This window comes from Tympanuchus pallidicinctus, unplaced genomic scaffold (genome assembly GCF_026119805.1).
Source record: "Tympanuchus pallidicinctus isolate F22 unplaced genomic scaffold, pur_lepc_1.0 scaffold36, whole genome shotgun sequence".
In the NCBI taxonomy this organism is placed as follows: Eukaryota; Metazoa; Chordata; class Aves; order Galliformes; family Phasianidae; genus Tympanuchus; species Tympanuchus pallidicinctus.
In genome coordinates, this window is record NW_026294754.1 from 2,101,472 (window position 1) to 2,115,557 (window position 14,086).

At 50.7% G+C, this 14,086-nt stretch overlaps 1 protein-coding gene across 5 annotated transcripts in view; it reads right to left on the minus strand.

Annotated features, from left to right (window-relative positions):
• Positions 1-14,086, minus strand: part of SLCO2B1 (solute carrier organic anion transporter family member 2B1) — a 44,193-nt gene that overhangs the window by 24,998 nt on the left and 5,109 nt on the right. The window contains exons 2-5 of one of the 5 annotated variants that reach the window (XM_052699300.1): positions 11,602-11,647; positions 10,271-10,374; positions 1,242-1,379; positions 991-1,153 (exon numbers count right to left, since the gene is read on the minus strand). In XM_052699300.1, the coding sequence (XP_052555260.1) occupies positions 991-1,153; positions 1,242-1,379; positions 10,271-10,374; positions 11,602-11,611 (415 nt within the window). In that variant the 5' untranslated portion in view covers positions 11,612-11,647. Of the gene's footprint in view, positions 1-986; positions 1,154-1,241; positions 1,430-10,270; positions 10,375-11,601; positions 11,648-14,086 lie in introns of those variants that run through there. The other 4 variants (XM_052699301.1, XM_052699302.1, XM_052699304.1 and 1 more) reach the window with 4 other exon arrangements.

The following is a 14,086-nucleotide window of genomic DNA, read 5'->3' on the forward strand; positions in this document are numbered from 1 at the left end:
TGAGCAACCCAGCTGCTCTCTGATGAGCCAGAGAAAAAGCACTCACTGGAGGCTCCTGTAGGATTTGCTGGAGCTTTGTGGCAGAACTTCATAGAGTCATAGAATGGTTTGATTGGGAAGGGACCCATGAGGGTCACCTGGTCCCACTCCCCTGCAATGCATGGGGACACCCACAGCTCCATCAGTGCCCAGAGCCCCATCCCCTGACCCTGCGTGTCTGCAGGGTTGGGGCATCCACCACCTCTCTGGGAACGGTGTCACAAGAGAGAAGGATTCTCCCTTCTTTTCTTCTCATCCATTCGCCTTCTTTCAGGAAGAAGCTCCTGATTTGACCCTGACCCTGTTCTCCATGAGCAATAGATGCCTGTTCCTCACAAGATGTTGACTTTTAGACAGGGTCTAAACCCCAATGAATCCCTCTCAGATGTCTCAGATGCACATGGGCAGGAAGGGAGATGCCCCGCAAGCAGGAGATGGGCGTGAAGCTGCTGCTCACCCACTGCAGATGACATTTCACCTCCTCTGCCATCCTCGCTCCTTCCCACAGCTCCAATTTCCTTCCCGTAAAAAGCTTCAGGGGTCAATGTACACAGCGTGCCTTATCTCAGGAAAATGAAAGTAAAGGAACAGCTGATGCGGGTCAGCTTGGAGCAGCTGATGGAAGAGATGGCTTCTGTGCTATGGGTGAGGTCAGCTTGGTGCAATTCATGGAAGATGAGAGCCCTGATGTCTGGAGAAGGCCTTCCTGCTGCCTGGCTGCAGCATGGGACAAGGGGAACCAAACTTCATGCCCACCTCATGCCCTTCCCTCTGGCTCCAGCATACAAGCTGTCTCCTGGCTCTGCCTCCCCCCGGGCAGCTGTTGCCATTGGGCACTGAGATGGTTTAATTCGCTCATTAAAACTCATCTTGCAGCTGCTGACGCCTCAAGAGAAGATCGTTTCCTTCCTCTATCCCAAAAGGCATAAAATAAGTTCCTAGAGTACCTACTGGCAACGGACTGGTCGTACTCATAGGGTCCTGTGATGAAGTGAGGGAGGGACATGAGGAACCCAGCCAAGGAAACCAGGATGGCACCGCAGCCGATGAAGCGGGGCCGGTGCACGCGGCTCCCAAAGTAGCTCATGAAGACAATCAGCAGCGTGTTCCCCACCTGCAGCAGGACACAAAGCAAGAAGCCTCAGAAATGCCAGCAGAGGAGCGTGGGAGGAGGATGGATGGGAGAAGTGAGCAGGGCTCACCTCATTGAAGGACGCGAGCAGCCCTGATGTCTTGCTGGAGAGGCCGTAGCGTTTCTCGATGGTTGAGATGGAGCTCTTCAAGTAGCTGGAGACCAGGAGCTGGGAGAGCTGCAGCAGCCCGTGGCAGAACACAAAGAACTGCCGACACAAAGCGAGAGCATCAGGCACCGTCACTGCGAGCTGCAACACTGCAACAAAAGCGTTTGTGCAACTCCTGCACTAAGGCACGGTCATGGAACAGAAACTAGCCAATGTGGGATCATAAAAGGCAAGTCCTGCTCGACCAGCCTTGTCTCCAACCTTGCAAATCTTATTGGGAGCAGATGAGGGAACTGGGATGGTTTAGTTTGCAGAAGAGGAGGTCAGGGGAGACCTCACTGTGCTCTTGAAAGGAGGTTGTGGAGAGGTGGGGGTCAGCCTCTTCTCAGGTAACAGCGACAGGACAAGAGGAGACGGCCTTCAGTTGCACCAGGGGAGGTTCAGGTTGGATATTAGGAGAAATTGGTTCCCCAAAGAGTGGTTGAGCATTGGCACAGCTGCCCAGGGAGGTGGTAGGGTGTTCAGGAGCCATGGGGCTGTGGCAATGAGGGATGTGGTCATTGGGCATGGTGGGGGTGCTTTGGGTTTGGGTGTGGGGATCTGAGAGGTTTCTCCAGCCCTAATGGCTCAATGGAATATTCTCTCTGCTCCTGCCAGCAGTGGTTTTCTGAAGCTCAGTCACCACCATTAAGTAGATCTCTGCTCAAAATTACCAGAGGGTGAATGCTCGTAAGGAGGGTGCATTTCTTCAGCAGATAAATGGCTTTGGATCAACAAATCCTTTCACCTGGGCTGCTGCTCACTTGTGTTGGCCTTGACCTGAGGTCTACAGCAGGAGTTGTGCAGCCCTCCTATACCCAGCCCAGCCAGCCTGACCCCAGCAGCCTCCCCGGTGCTGGCAGGAGATCCAGGATGGGAATGAGCCCTTCCAAACATGGCAACAAGCAGCTCCTCTCGAGAAAGTCAGGAGGAGGTCAGGGAGGGGAATTCAGTTCTCCAGTTTCCCCCCATTTTTTTTGTTCATTTTTAGCTCTTGCTAAGATTTGGATGCAAAGGGTGTTACCTTCTGCTGGAAAGCGGGGTGGCTCTTCTTCATTTCCAGAAGGAAAACTTGTCAAAGACTGCCAGCATCCCAGAACAAAGCCCTGAGCCCATCTCCTGCCAAGTTTGGGATGGATTTGTGGTGTGTGCACAGCTGCCCCAAGAAACTCATGCCTGAGGGCAGCATCCATCCTCCTGCTCCTCTCACAGAAGCATTTCTCCTTCATCAAACCATCCCAGGAGGGATGGAGTCTCCCTCCACCACATCTCTGGCACTCAGTAAAGGGAGGGAGGTGATGGCCAATCTCTTACCCTGCTGCCACGTGGCTCACCACGTCCTTTCCCAGTCTCCAAAGGAGTTCAGACCACCTCAGCACCCTAAGGAGCACCAGGGTGTGGGTGCCACAACCTTCAGCCACGTGTCGTCATCCTGCACAGCAGGACGCCAGCCGGATAGGATGGGCAGAATAAAGCACAGAAAAGGGAGATGCCTGCACAGGACTCCACGTGGCTGGGTTACAGCTCTGGACCAGGACCCCAGTGATTCTGGCTCAACCACCTGCTGGTTATTTATCCAGCAGGAAAAGAGGAGCAGGCTGGTGGCCATTGGATCCGCTGGAGAGACAGGCATCCCTGCTGCCCTGCGTCTTGTTCTGCACAGACATCCAGGTGTTCACAAACCCCTCGCCCCTTCCCCATCCCTTCCCACTTCTTGGAGCACAGGTTGTGATCCCTGGCCCTCAATGCCTGGGATGTGACACCACGCATCCCCATCTCCTTCAATCCAGCTCGCTGGATTTGGGGTTTGGTTCTGTCCCAGCGGTGAGGTCTGTGATCGCAATGGAAGCAATGGAAGCAGGCTGGGGGCATTCTCTGGTGCTAATGTCATGGCAAAAATAGCCAGCAGTCATCCTACCAAGTGCCCCAAGCACACACAACAAGGGGGCTTCACCAAAGGCAAGGGAGGGGGTTCACAAAAAGCATTGGGGTTTAACCAGAAACAGTGGGGTTATGACAAAAACAAGGGGTTGTGACAAAAACGAGGGGGTTTCAACCCAAACAAAGGGCTTTCAGGCAAAGCAAGGAGGGTTCAAAAATAAAACCAAAACAACGGAGGTTTCACCAAAAAAAAAAAAGAACAAATCAAAATCAAACCGAAAAGAACCAAATTCAGCACATAAAGAAAGGGGAGTTCAACAAAAACAACGAGGTTTCACAAAAACGTCGGGATTTCAGCCAAAAAAAAAAAAAAAAAAGGGAAGATTTCAACCCAAACAAAGGGGTTTCAAAAAACAGAAAACAAAAAAACCAGCAAGGCAGTTTCACCAAAAAAACAATGGGATTTCAACCAAAGCGAAAGGAATTTCAACAGAAACGGGGGGGTTTCAAAAAGCAACAGAAGGGGATTTCGCAAAACAAAGGGAGTTTAAACCCAAACAAGGGGGTTTCAACCAGAACAAGGGGGTTTCACCAAAAATAAAGGGGGTTCAACCAAAACAAGAGGTGTCAGTCAATAAAAGGGGGGGTTTCAACCCAAACGAGAGAGCTTCCCCAAAAACAAGGGAGTTTAACGAAAGCAAGGGGGGCTCAATCAAAACAATAGGGTTTCAACCAAAGAAGGGGGGCTTTACTGAAAATAAGAGCTTTTTCACCAAAAAAACCCCTAAGGGTTCAAAAAAACCAAGAGGATTTCCACCAAAATGAGGGGGTTTCACCCAGAATGGGAATGGTCCCCAGGCCTCAGCTTCCTATTCTAGGGGGAAAGTGGCAGCCGGCCCTGGGCGATGCCACATAGGCAGCACACTGCAATCCAGAGCCCCGGAGATCCCTGATCTGCTGGGAATCTGGGGATGAAAACCATCTCCCTGGGGCTTCCCAGTGATGGAAAGGAATCTCACGGGGGAACAAAACTCAGAACTGGAAGAAGGACCCAGGGAGGGAGCAGGAGCCACGGGAGATCTGCAATGGTGCAACCACTGCGGGACCCTTTGGGAGAAGCAAAGGGGAGGAAACTCAGCACAGCTTCCTGAGGTGGACATTGATAGCAGAAGGACTGCTTTGCTCTTTCATTGAACGTTCTGACCTTTTGTCTCCAGCACGTGACTTTTATGAAATGACTGTTAGTGACCAAAGGTTGAAAAGCAAAGAGCAAGCAAAAACACGAAGAGCACTGCCCAATTTTTTTCCCCAAGTTCTGCAGTGATTTTAAGCCAACAAGTTTTGGGGGAAAAAAAAAAAAAAAAAGCATCTCAGCAAAACTCAGTTGTTTGCAAAATCTGGAAGAACTTCTTCACTTCCCATTCCTCCACGGTGGTGATTTGCTTTTCTCGGGCAGCCAAATCTTGCACATAAAGCTCTGTGAGGCCACATCTCCTCTTTGCGCTCCTCCGGGAGTCACTGCCTTGACCGCAGGGCATCGTTAGGCTGGGGAATATCTTAGTGAACAAATAAACAGAGAGTGGGGTAATTGCTGGTGTCCGATTCCCAGTTTGCACCGTTGCAGTTGTGCCCCTGCACGATGTCTGCCATGGGGTCCTGTTGGGAATAAACCCACTTGGCCAGGGAAACCTGCTGATAAACCTGGGGAAGCGCACCAACTCAATATGAGTGAACAGCTTCCTTTATTGTAAATACAGCAAACCTTATAAAGATACAGAACCCGAAACCACGGTTATAAACAACTCTATAGATCACATACCTAGGGTATAGTGTTCAGACAGGCATATCGAAGGAACAAAAGCGAACATTCCATAAACCCATATACCAAGCACCGTTGCTTAGGTACAATCTATGCTACAGTCATTCCAAGCACAAACCGTCCCTGGCTCCTAAGCCACGCAAGCTAGTTTGATCATCTTCTAGAAACCCAGATTAGGGTACGTGATAAAACCCACTGCAATTCCCCCCTTTTTATTTTATGGGCGCATCTCAAGATATTCCAAGGAGCTATGACCTCCTTGTTCCTTAAGCCAATCTTGAATAAAATTATTCGTAGAAAACGTTGTACTAAATACCGGCATGGCTCGAGGGGGATCGACTGCCCTTTGAAGACAGGGTTCCTCCAATGAGGTCCTATCAGTCTTCTTCTTCTTCCCTTTGGGGCAGAAGACCACCAGGGCTGGACACGTGAGGATGCAGATGATACCTTTCAGTCGTCTCAGCTGGGGCAGGGAGATAGGATGTGAAACAGGGCCTCTGTGTCATCCTTCTGTGCCATTTAGTTGTTTCAGACCGTGACTTGGGACCAGTGGGATAAACTGGCCTGGGTCAGATGGGCATCGTGACAATGAATCCTCTAGATTTATTGATCCAGGAGCTCAGGAAGCCCCATTATTTTAACATATATGAAATTTGGCTGAGAGGCAACCTTCCTGCAGCCGAAGGCCATCCTCAAAAGTGACCCCATCAGCCCGTGGAACCCAGCTCCTCCTGCGCTGAGCATCTCCACCATCCACAATGGAGTTGGAATCGCAGGATCACTGAATCATTAGGCTCACGGAGCCACAGAATCAGTAAGGTTGGAAAAGACCTCTGAGGTCATCAAGTCCAACCCCAACTCATCCCCACCGTGCCCACTTACAGAGTCATTAAGGTCAGGGAAGATTACTAAGATCATCAAGTCCAACTTTTAACCCATCAGCTGGGGAAAAGATCACTGGGATATGAGGTGGGTCTGCAAGCACGAGCCCCTCGTGCCTGACAGCTGCACAGACCTCCCAGAAGCAACCCCAAAGGCAGCTGCTCAGCATCTCCTCCTCATTAAGGGCCAAGCCACACTGACATCCCCCCTCCTTATAAATTGGCAGTGTGCTAACGACTCGAAAACTCCAACTGAGTGCTTGCGTAGGCTGAGGAAGGAAGGGAGAGGCTTTTTAATGCAATTTACGTAAACATTTGATGCCTCCCAAATGACTCGTCTGCAGGAAACACCTCGAAGGAGGCAGGACTTGAAGGCAAACACTGTCCTGGAAGCTGAGAGAGAGGCAGAGCAAGATGGGTTCCCATCAGGGACCTGAGCGCAGAGCTGGGCCACCACCAAGTCCAGCACTGTGTCTGCAGTGGGGGTCAGACTGCAGATAGGACATCTGTCCAGAGCAAAGGGGAACTGCAGAATCATAGAATCACGAGGTTGGAAAGGATCTATAAGATCATCCGGTCCAACCATCCTCCCATCACCATTACTACCACAAGCTACTAAGGCGTATCTCGCAGGGAACCTCTCTGCTAGAGGGCTGGAACTGGACGATGGCTTGGGGCTGGATGATCTCTATGCTTCCTTCCGATCTAAGCTGTTCTTGGATTTCTGCCTCTCAAGGAGTTCTTCTCCTGGTCTGTACTCATATCTGGGATTGCCCCTACCCAACAGCATTTGTTGAACCCTCCGGGTTCTTGATTGCCCATTTTTTGAGCACGTCCATGCCTCTCTGGATGGCATCTCTTCCTTCTTTGTGTCAACTTTACAACTCAGCTCGGTGACATCTTCAAACTGCTGAGGGTTTGATCCCACCATCAGCATCACTGATAAAGATGTCGAAGTGCACCATTCCCAAAACAGACCCCTGGGGGACATCACTTGGCACCGCCTCCACTCGGACACAGAGCCACTGACCACCACCCTCTCCAACCACTCTGACCATGCAACCAATTCCTTCTCCATCCAATAGTCCACTCTTCAAACCCGTACCTCTCCAATTTAGTGACAATGATGTGGTGCAAGACTATGCCAAAGGCCTCGCACAAGTCCAGGCAGACAACACCAGTTGCCCTTCCTTTGTCCACCAGTGCCATCCCTCCGTCATAGAAGACCACCAGAAGATCAAGCACCAGATTGTCCTCCCTACCACAGGAGGAGCAGGGAGCAAAATTCTCAGCAGTGCTTCTCCCTGCAATCATGGCCTCTTGGAGAAACTCACTATTTTTTCTTTATATTTCTGAAAGACTCCACAGGAACTTTGCAGTTTCTTCTCTACGAAGCCTTGCATCGTGCTGGCACAGTATGAGTGCTCCTGAGCGCACTCACAGGGGGATACAGAACTGCAGCCAAGTCTAGATAGGCAGCAAAATGTAGGACTGGGAACTGAACACCAATAACTTCCCTTTCAATGCTTTGGGAATAGAAAGAAGACTCTTACAAAGCTTCTGTTCTGTTTGCCAGTTTAATTGCAGCCCGTTGCATGGAACTGGGTGTAAAGCTCCAGCACTGATCTGGCAGTGACTGGCAACAGAGGTGTGGGGCAAGGACAGCTCTGTTCTGCTTTTCAAGCAAGGCACAGAGCAGAAGACATCAAGGGCTGAATCCAGGGTCAGGTGCACCATGGAAAAATGGCAGTCCATGCATTCAGGACTTTGCCAGGGTGTTGGAGCCACAATGGGCTTCAGTGGAAGCATCAGCAGGCCTGACTTTATCTATCCTGATGCTATCTATATTGACATCAGCTATCTTGACATTATCTATTCCAGTGTTAGCTGTCCAGAAGTGATCCATCCTGATGCACTGTGGGAATTACTGTCAGATATCTTTATGAGTTCATGGCCCATCAGCCCACGGAACGTTCCCTGGGAGGGAACAGCTTGAGTTACGCTTCTCTGTTCCCTTTGGACACGCAGCAATTAACTTTCACACCCCCATATATTCATGCTGATAAAAACTGCACTCCTCAGTCACTTCGAATGCACAAATTGCACTGTGCAATTGTTTGGTGTTCCTGGGAGTTCAGTTCAAGCACTGGTCTTGATGTTATCTTCTGTAAGGAAGTCATCTGCTCATTTAGAAACTGGACGGGGTGACAGAACTTCTTGAAAACCCAAAAATAAATATAGAACAAGGTTTGGGGGAAGCATCATGTGCTGAGCTGTGTAGCTGGAGACAGGCAAGCCCAGCTGTGCCATAGGGGTGAGAAGAAGCCCTTTGACCGTTCAGTGTGGAACACAGAGCTGGAAGAGGTGTTGCTCTCCTTTGTCATGCCTGGCCATGGCTTTGGTGGTCCAGCAAACATGAAGGATCAGTCAGAGCTTCTTATGCACTGGCACAGGTTGCCCAAGGAGGCTGTGGATGCCCCATCCCTGCAGGCATTCAAGGCCAGGCTGGATGTGGCTCTGGGCAGCCTGGGCTGCTGCTTGGCGACCTGCACACAGCAGGGCTTGGAGCTGGATGAGCATTGAGCTCCTTTGCAACCCAGGCCATTCTATCATTCTGTGATTTTTCCCTTCTCATCTTTCCATGAGCAGAAATCCGTCTCTATGATACCATGAGGAATACTCTATGAGGAACATGGGTACCTCCTCACCCCGTTTCCACCCAAATCCCTCCCTTTTAGCCCTTCTTGGGGTGGGCTCCAGACACCTCCCAGTATCATTCCAGCACATACCACCACTTTGAGAGCTGCCTATCTGCAACCTGAAGCTCCCCCAGCTCCTCCTGAGCACCTGCCCTCGTGGACGTCTCACTCAGCAAAACGGATGTTGGTTCTCCACATAGACCCGTGCTGATTTTGCACACCAGAGGCTTTCATGACTGGAGTTTCGAACCGCTTTAAAATGTCTTTGCAAGGAAAAATCGATGCGGTTTTATATTTAAAGATGTTCATGATGGAGTGTGAAAAAATAGAACTGCAGCGACTGGAAAGAGGGTGGGGAAAAAAGCCCAGGACTGCATGGCACCAGTCCTGTGCATCCAGCGCATGCATTTCTGGTGACCCACTGCCTATGTGACTCTGAGATCACTTTGTGACCTGCAAGGATGACAAGGTTAAATTCATCCACATTTATTAAAAAAAACACCACAAGCCTAAGCAATGTTCCTTGCTAAAATAATAAAGAAATGTTAGCCTTGAACACTGGGGTCTTTTTCCCTTATGCCTGGTGGGACTCTGATATTGACTCCCAGCTACACTGCTGGTAGCATTAAATTATCTTTAACTGAGGACACATGGTGGCCCTGAGTCTGACAGGACATTGCATTTCTGTAGGACTCTGAAGGAGCAAGCTTTATATGACTGCCCTCACCACGTCACCACCAACCCTGCTAAGTCAATGGAAGCATCTCGCATCCTGTGCTCCGTTTATTCACCCGAGAGCCTCAGCGTTGGTCCTCTCCCTTTCTTTAAAAGATAACACTGGGACAGATGATGTCAGGATAGAGAACGTCCAACTTCTCTTTGTTCAAAGAGCATCTTGAAGGCTGATCCTCACAAGCTCAATGACACGCTCCATTGAGCGGAGAAATTGCCGCCCAGCTGCTGCTTGGCTTTGGTTGTCTGCCTCTGTGGGCACGTGGGAAAAGAGCACGAGACTTCCAAGCTTTGTAGAACAAAAGATGGAAATATGAGCTGATGCCTGCTGAGCACTCGATTTCTTCCTGCAAGGCAGCAGTTGGTGCTGATTTGCAATGTTTTCTGCCCAATTTGCAGACGTTCTTTATCTCGGTGTTTATGCCTTTTTCCCTTCTGAACGTTGCTGCGCTGTGCATCGCCTTCCCCAATAGAATTTTCACCGGTGGTCCCTTGTGGCCCCCACATTTCTTCCTCGCTTTGAAAGGGAACCTTCCACCTGGCTTTCCCATGGCTCAGCTCCAGGACGGAGCAAACCACTCACAGACACCGACTTCTGGAGATCCTCAGAGGGGTTTGACACGGCCCGTGTGGCTGGCTGCCTGCACTGGGCCCAGCAGAGCTTCTGGGGTGATGCGGAGGAACCTCCCTGTGTGCCCCGGAACATGGGACAGCCCAAATACCCAACACAGAGCTACCTGAATCCACATGGGGCCAATGCAGGGCGGGTGGCCTGAGTCATTGTTTGGGAATAAATGCACACAGCAGCAGGGTTTACACCAGCTAGATGCCTACATTTCTGTAGGAATAAGCAGCAATCCTATCAATGCCTTCTGCAGGAAGCTAAGCTTCTCCAGGCCAGCAAAACCAAAGGGGTTACGGAAAGCAGGATGCATTTACCTTGATGCTGAGAAATGGGTTCCTGCAGAGTGCTTTCCGGGACCGATCCGGGCAGCTGCTCTTTGTAGCAGTGCTTGTCATTCTGTCAGGTCTGCTTTGTCCTCCTGCCAAAATAAATCATGTGGCACAAAGCTAAGTGCTCCGTAGGAATCTGCCTTGCTCAGCACAGCAAAATCCTGTCATGCTTTGCAAACGCCCACAGAACCGGCGCACGGTCATCATCATATTAATTGTTCTCGGTTTTAATTTCTGTTAGCCTTTCATTTCTGCAACAAGCAGCATGCAAAACACGAGCACACTCATCCTCAGGGCGCATGAGAGGTTCAGAATTATCAGTTATTTCACTCCAATGCAACAAAGTACCAACTGCTTGAGGAAGGAGAGCTGGGGCCTGGATCCTGTTATTCCTGAATCCCAGTTGTACCAAAATGTAGAATTACAGGAGCACAGAATGGTTGGGTTGGAAGGGACCTTAAGGATCATAGAGTCATGGGATGAGTCAGGTTGGGTTGGGTTGGGTTGGGTTGGGCTGGGTTGGAGAGTCCCTTAAGAATCATAGAACCATAGAGTGTGTTGGGTTGTGTCGGGTTGGAAGGATTGGGTTGGAAGGGTCCTTAAGAATCGTAGAACCATAGAATGTGTTGGGTTGTGTCTTGGGTTGGAAGGATTGGGTTGGAAGTGTCCTTAAGAATCATAGAACCACAAAATGTATTCGTGGGGTTGGGCTGAGTTGGGTTGGGTTGAAAGGTGTGGGTTGGAAGGGTTCTTAAACATCACAGAGCCACAGAATCTGTTGTGTTGGAAGGGAAGTCAAAGACCATAAAACCATTGAATGGTTGGGTTGAAAGGGACCTTAAATATCGAAGAACCATAGAATGAGTTGGGTAATGTTGGTTTAGGTTGGGTTGGAAGGGACTATGAAGACCACAGAGTCACGGAATGGGTTGGGTTGGAAAAGTTCACCAAGACCATCCAGTCCCACCATCAACCCACAGCCACCATGCCCACTCCTACAATCATAGATGCACTGAGGCCAGAAAACACCTTGAAGATCCCCAAGTCCAACCCCAACTCGTCCCACCATGCCCACTACCCATGTCCTTCAGTGCCACATCTACACGCTGTGCCTGGGCCAAAATCCACGACGTAGAATTTTTCCAGCCTCAGGTCACACCAGGGAGGTCTGGATTGGATCTGAGGAAGAATTTCCTCGTGGAGAGGGTGGTCAGGGGATGCCCAGGGCAGTGGTGGAGGCCCCATCCCTGGAGGGTTCAAAGGGCATACGGATGTGGCACTGGGGGACAAGGTTTGGTGATGGGGCTGCACCTCAACTGGAAGCATCGCCTGCTTCCTGGCTTCACAGCCATCTCAACTGAACTGCAAAAAGAAACAGAAACCCATGGGAACCCCTCCCTACACCTCTGACCTCCTTCCCCGCTCATCCATCTCTTCCCTCTCTCTGCAGTGAGTGATGGGTTTGGGTTTTCAGCAGGGTTGGCTATTCAGTGCCCAGACTTCCTGAGCAGGAAGTTCCTGCATTGTTTGCAGGCCTGCTAAACCCATTAGGCTGCAGCTAATTGTTCAGCACACCCACATAGATGTTTCCATCTTGGTGCCCTCAGGCTCCACAGCAAATGGGGCGAAGGGCTTTGCGTCATTATTTTGTGTAGTTCTATTTCCTCCAAGATGAGAAGCGAAGGAGCGGGTAGGGTAACCTCCAACAGGTTAACAAACACACGGGTTGAAGTAAATTCAGGAAGGAGCTGGCTTAATTGTGGTGTTTATAAGCCCTTAAGTGAATTGCATGGGAGAAGTAAACCCCAGACTGCTCACTTACCGGCTCCTTGGCTTCCTCTGCAAAAAGCAATCGCTGCCCTCAGCCCCATTTGCAGAGACAAGATATTGCTACAACAGGATCAATAGAGTGAATTTGATCATAAATTAAAGCTTCCACCAAAAGCTCCCCCTGAACCTCTGGAGAGCACAGGCAGCACAGGAGCAGAAGCACCCGCCCGGCTGCAGGGCACAGCATCCCGTATTGCCTGCCTGATGAATTATTGACAGCCATAAAGCATTTGGCTGCTGAAGCCACACCACCAAAGGGGCTTTCTGATGGAGCTGCAAAAAGCAAAGCCTGAGCTCTGGAGGAGCAATTGGGTGGATGCAAGGCCAAGCCTGGCTCCATCCCACCACGCACACCTCCTGCCAGGTGTCCTGTGGGCACTGCTGTATTCCCTTGGTCTGACTCCTCCCGAGACCCCAAATGCTGCAGGGTTACAGAGAGAAATCGTTCAGGTGCTGCTCACCCACAGGTAACGTTTGAGAATAAAACAATTAGACGAGCAGCACTTTGATCCAGCACTGAGGGCAATGAGCAGTTCAGGGGATAAGACCTCATTAACCATCCCGCCTTGCAGCGGGGATGGCAAACCCAGGAGACAAACCATCATCAGGGTGAGGAGAGAGGAAAGCAAAGAGGGCCAAACGCAGAGGGGTTTGGCTGCCTCTTGCCCCTGTGGGGGCTCTTGCAGCTGCAGGGAATGAGAGAGCACCAGCACTTTGCAAGGCGTGTTGCAAGCACTGCCACCAAAGCAAACAGCTCCTGGTGGCGCTGGCAGATGCTGTGCATGCAGAGCTGTTTACAAAACACGTGACCTCAATTAATAACCCGGGAGCAATTAGGTTCTGTTTGCGCAACCCGACACGTTGATGCAGTGAGCTGAACGAGTGCTGCCGGCGGTGCTGCCAGAGAGAGCAGTGCTGCAGCTGCTCCTGTGCTGCCACGTGCATCCCAACCCCAATGCACCCCAGAGCTGCTGCAACCCAGAGAGGTGTTTCCTGCACCCAGTGCTGCTCCGTTGGAGCTCAGTGTCTCACCTTTCCTCCCCCCATATGTCAGGAACACAGCAGTGCATTTACTTAGGGAGGGAAAAGGCAGGTCTGAGGCTGCGCATCCTCCAGATGACACTGCTCCAGCTGCAAGCAAAGGATTTGTCCTCAGAGTCTTATTTTCTCCAAACTGATGGCCTGGGTCACTGCATCCTTTGGTAGGGCAGAGCCTGGGGATGCTGGGGGTGGGGGATTGCGATGCTGAGCCTGGATCTGACACTTCCACACCAACAGATGCCATAAGATATGGCCATTCCTGACCTCCCTGCCCCCTAACACCACTGCTGTGGACATAACCCCATTGCAAAATCTTTACTGAACAGCACGGCTCCTGCTAGCTGAACAAGGGAAAGCACACACTGGGCTCAGCTTTGGAAAATAACAGTGAATGTAATACTGCAAAGCAAATCCCCACGGGGGATTCATCTGTTATTCATCTCCTTTCTGTGGGATTTCTCAGTAATTTGCACTCTGCAGTGGTAAAGTGGGAACAGTGCCTGTGTGTGTTGATGAGCCCCTGTGTTAATTGGGAAACTGGCTGAGAAGATGATCTGTAGTACAGCAGAAGGAACAGAATCCTAGGCTCACAGAGTCATCATAGTTGCAAAAGGCCTCCAATGTCACCAGGTCCAATGGTCTACCCATTTCCATCGTGCCCCAGTCATAGAATCACGGGATCATGGAATCACTGACCTCCAAGAGTCCCAAACCTGACCTCAATCCTCCCCACCGACCACTCAGTGCCACATCTCCATGATTCTGGATCTCCTCAGGGATGCGACTCCATCAATCCCTGGGCAGCTTGAGCCAGTGCCAATAGATGGTAGCACCCCAAAGCTGCTTCCATCTTGCACCATTGGGCAAAAAGAATGGGACCAGCCCAGCTCAGTGACTTTGAAATGGGAGGTGTCAGGAAAATGGCACAGC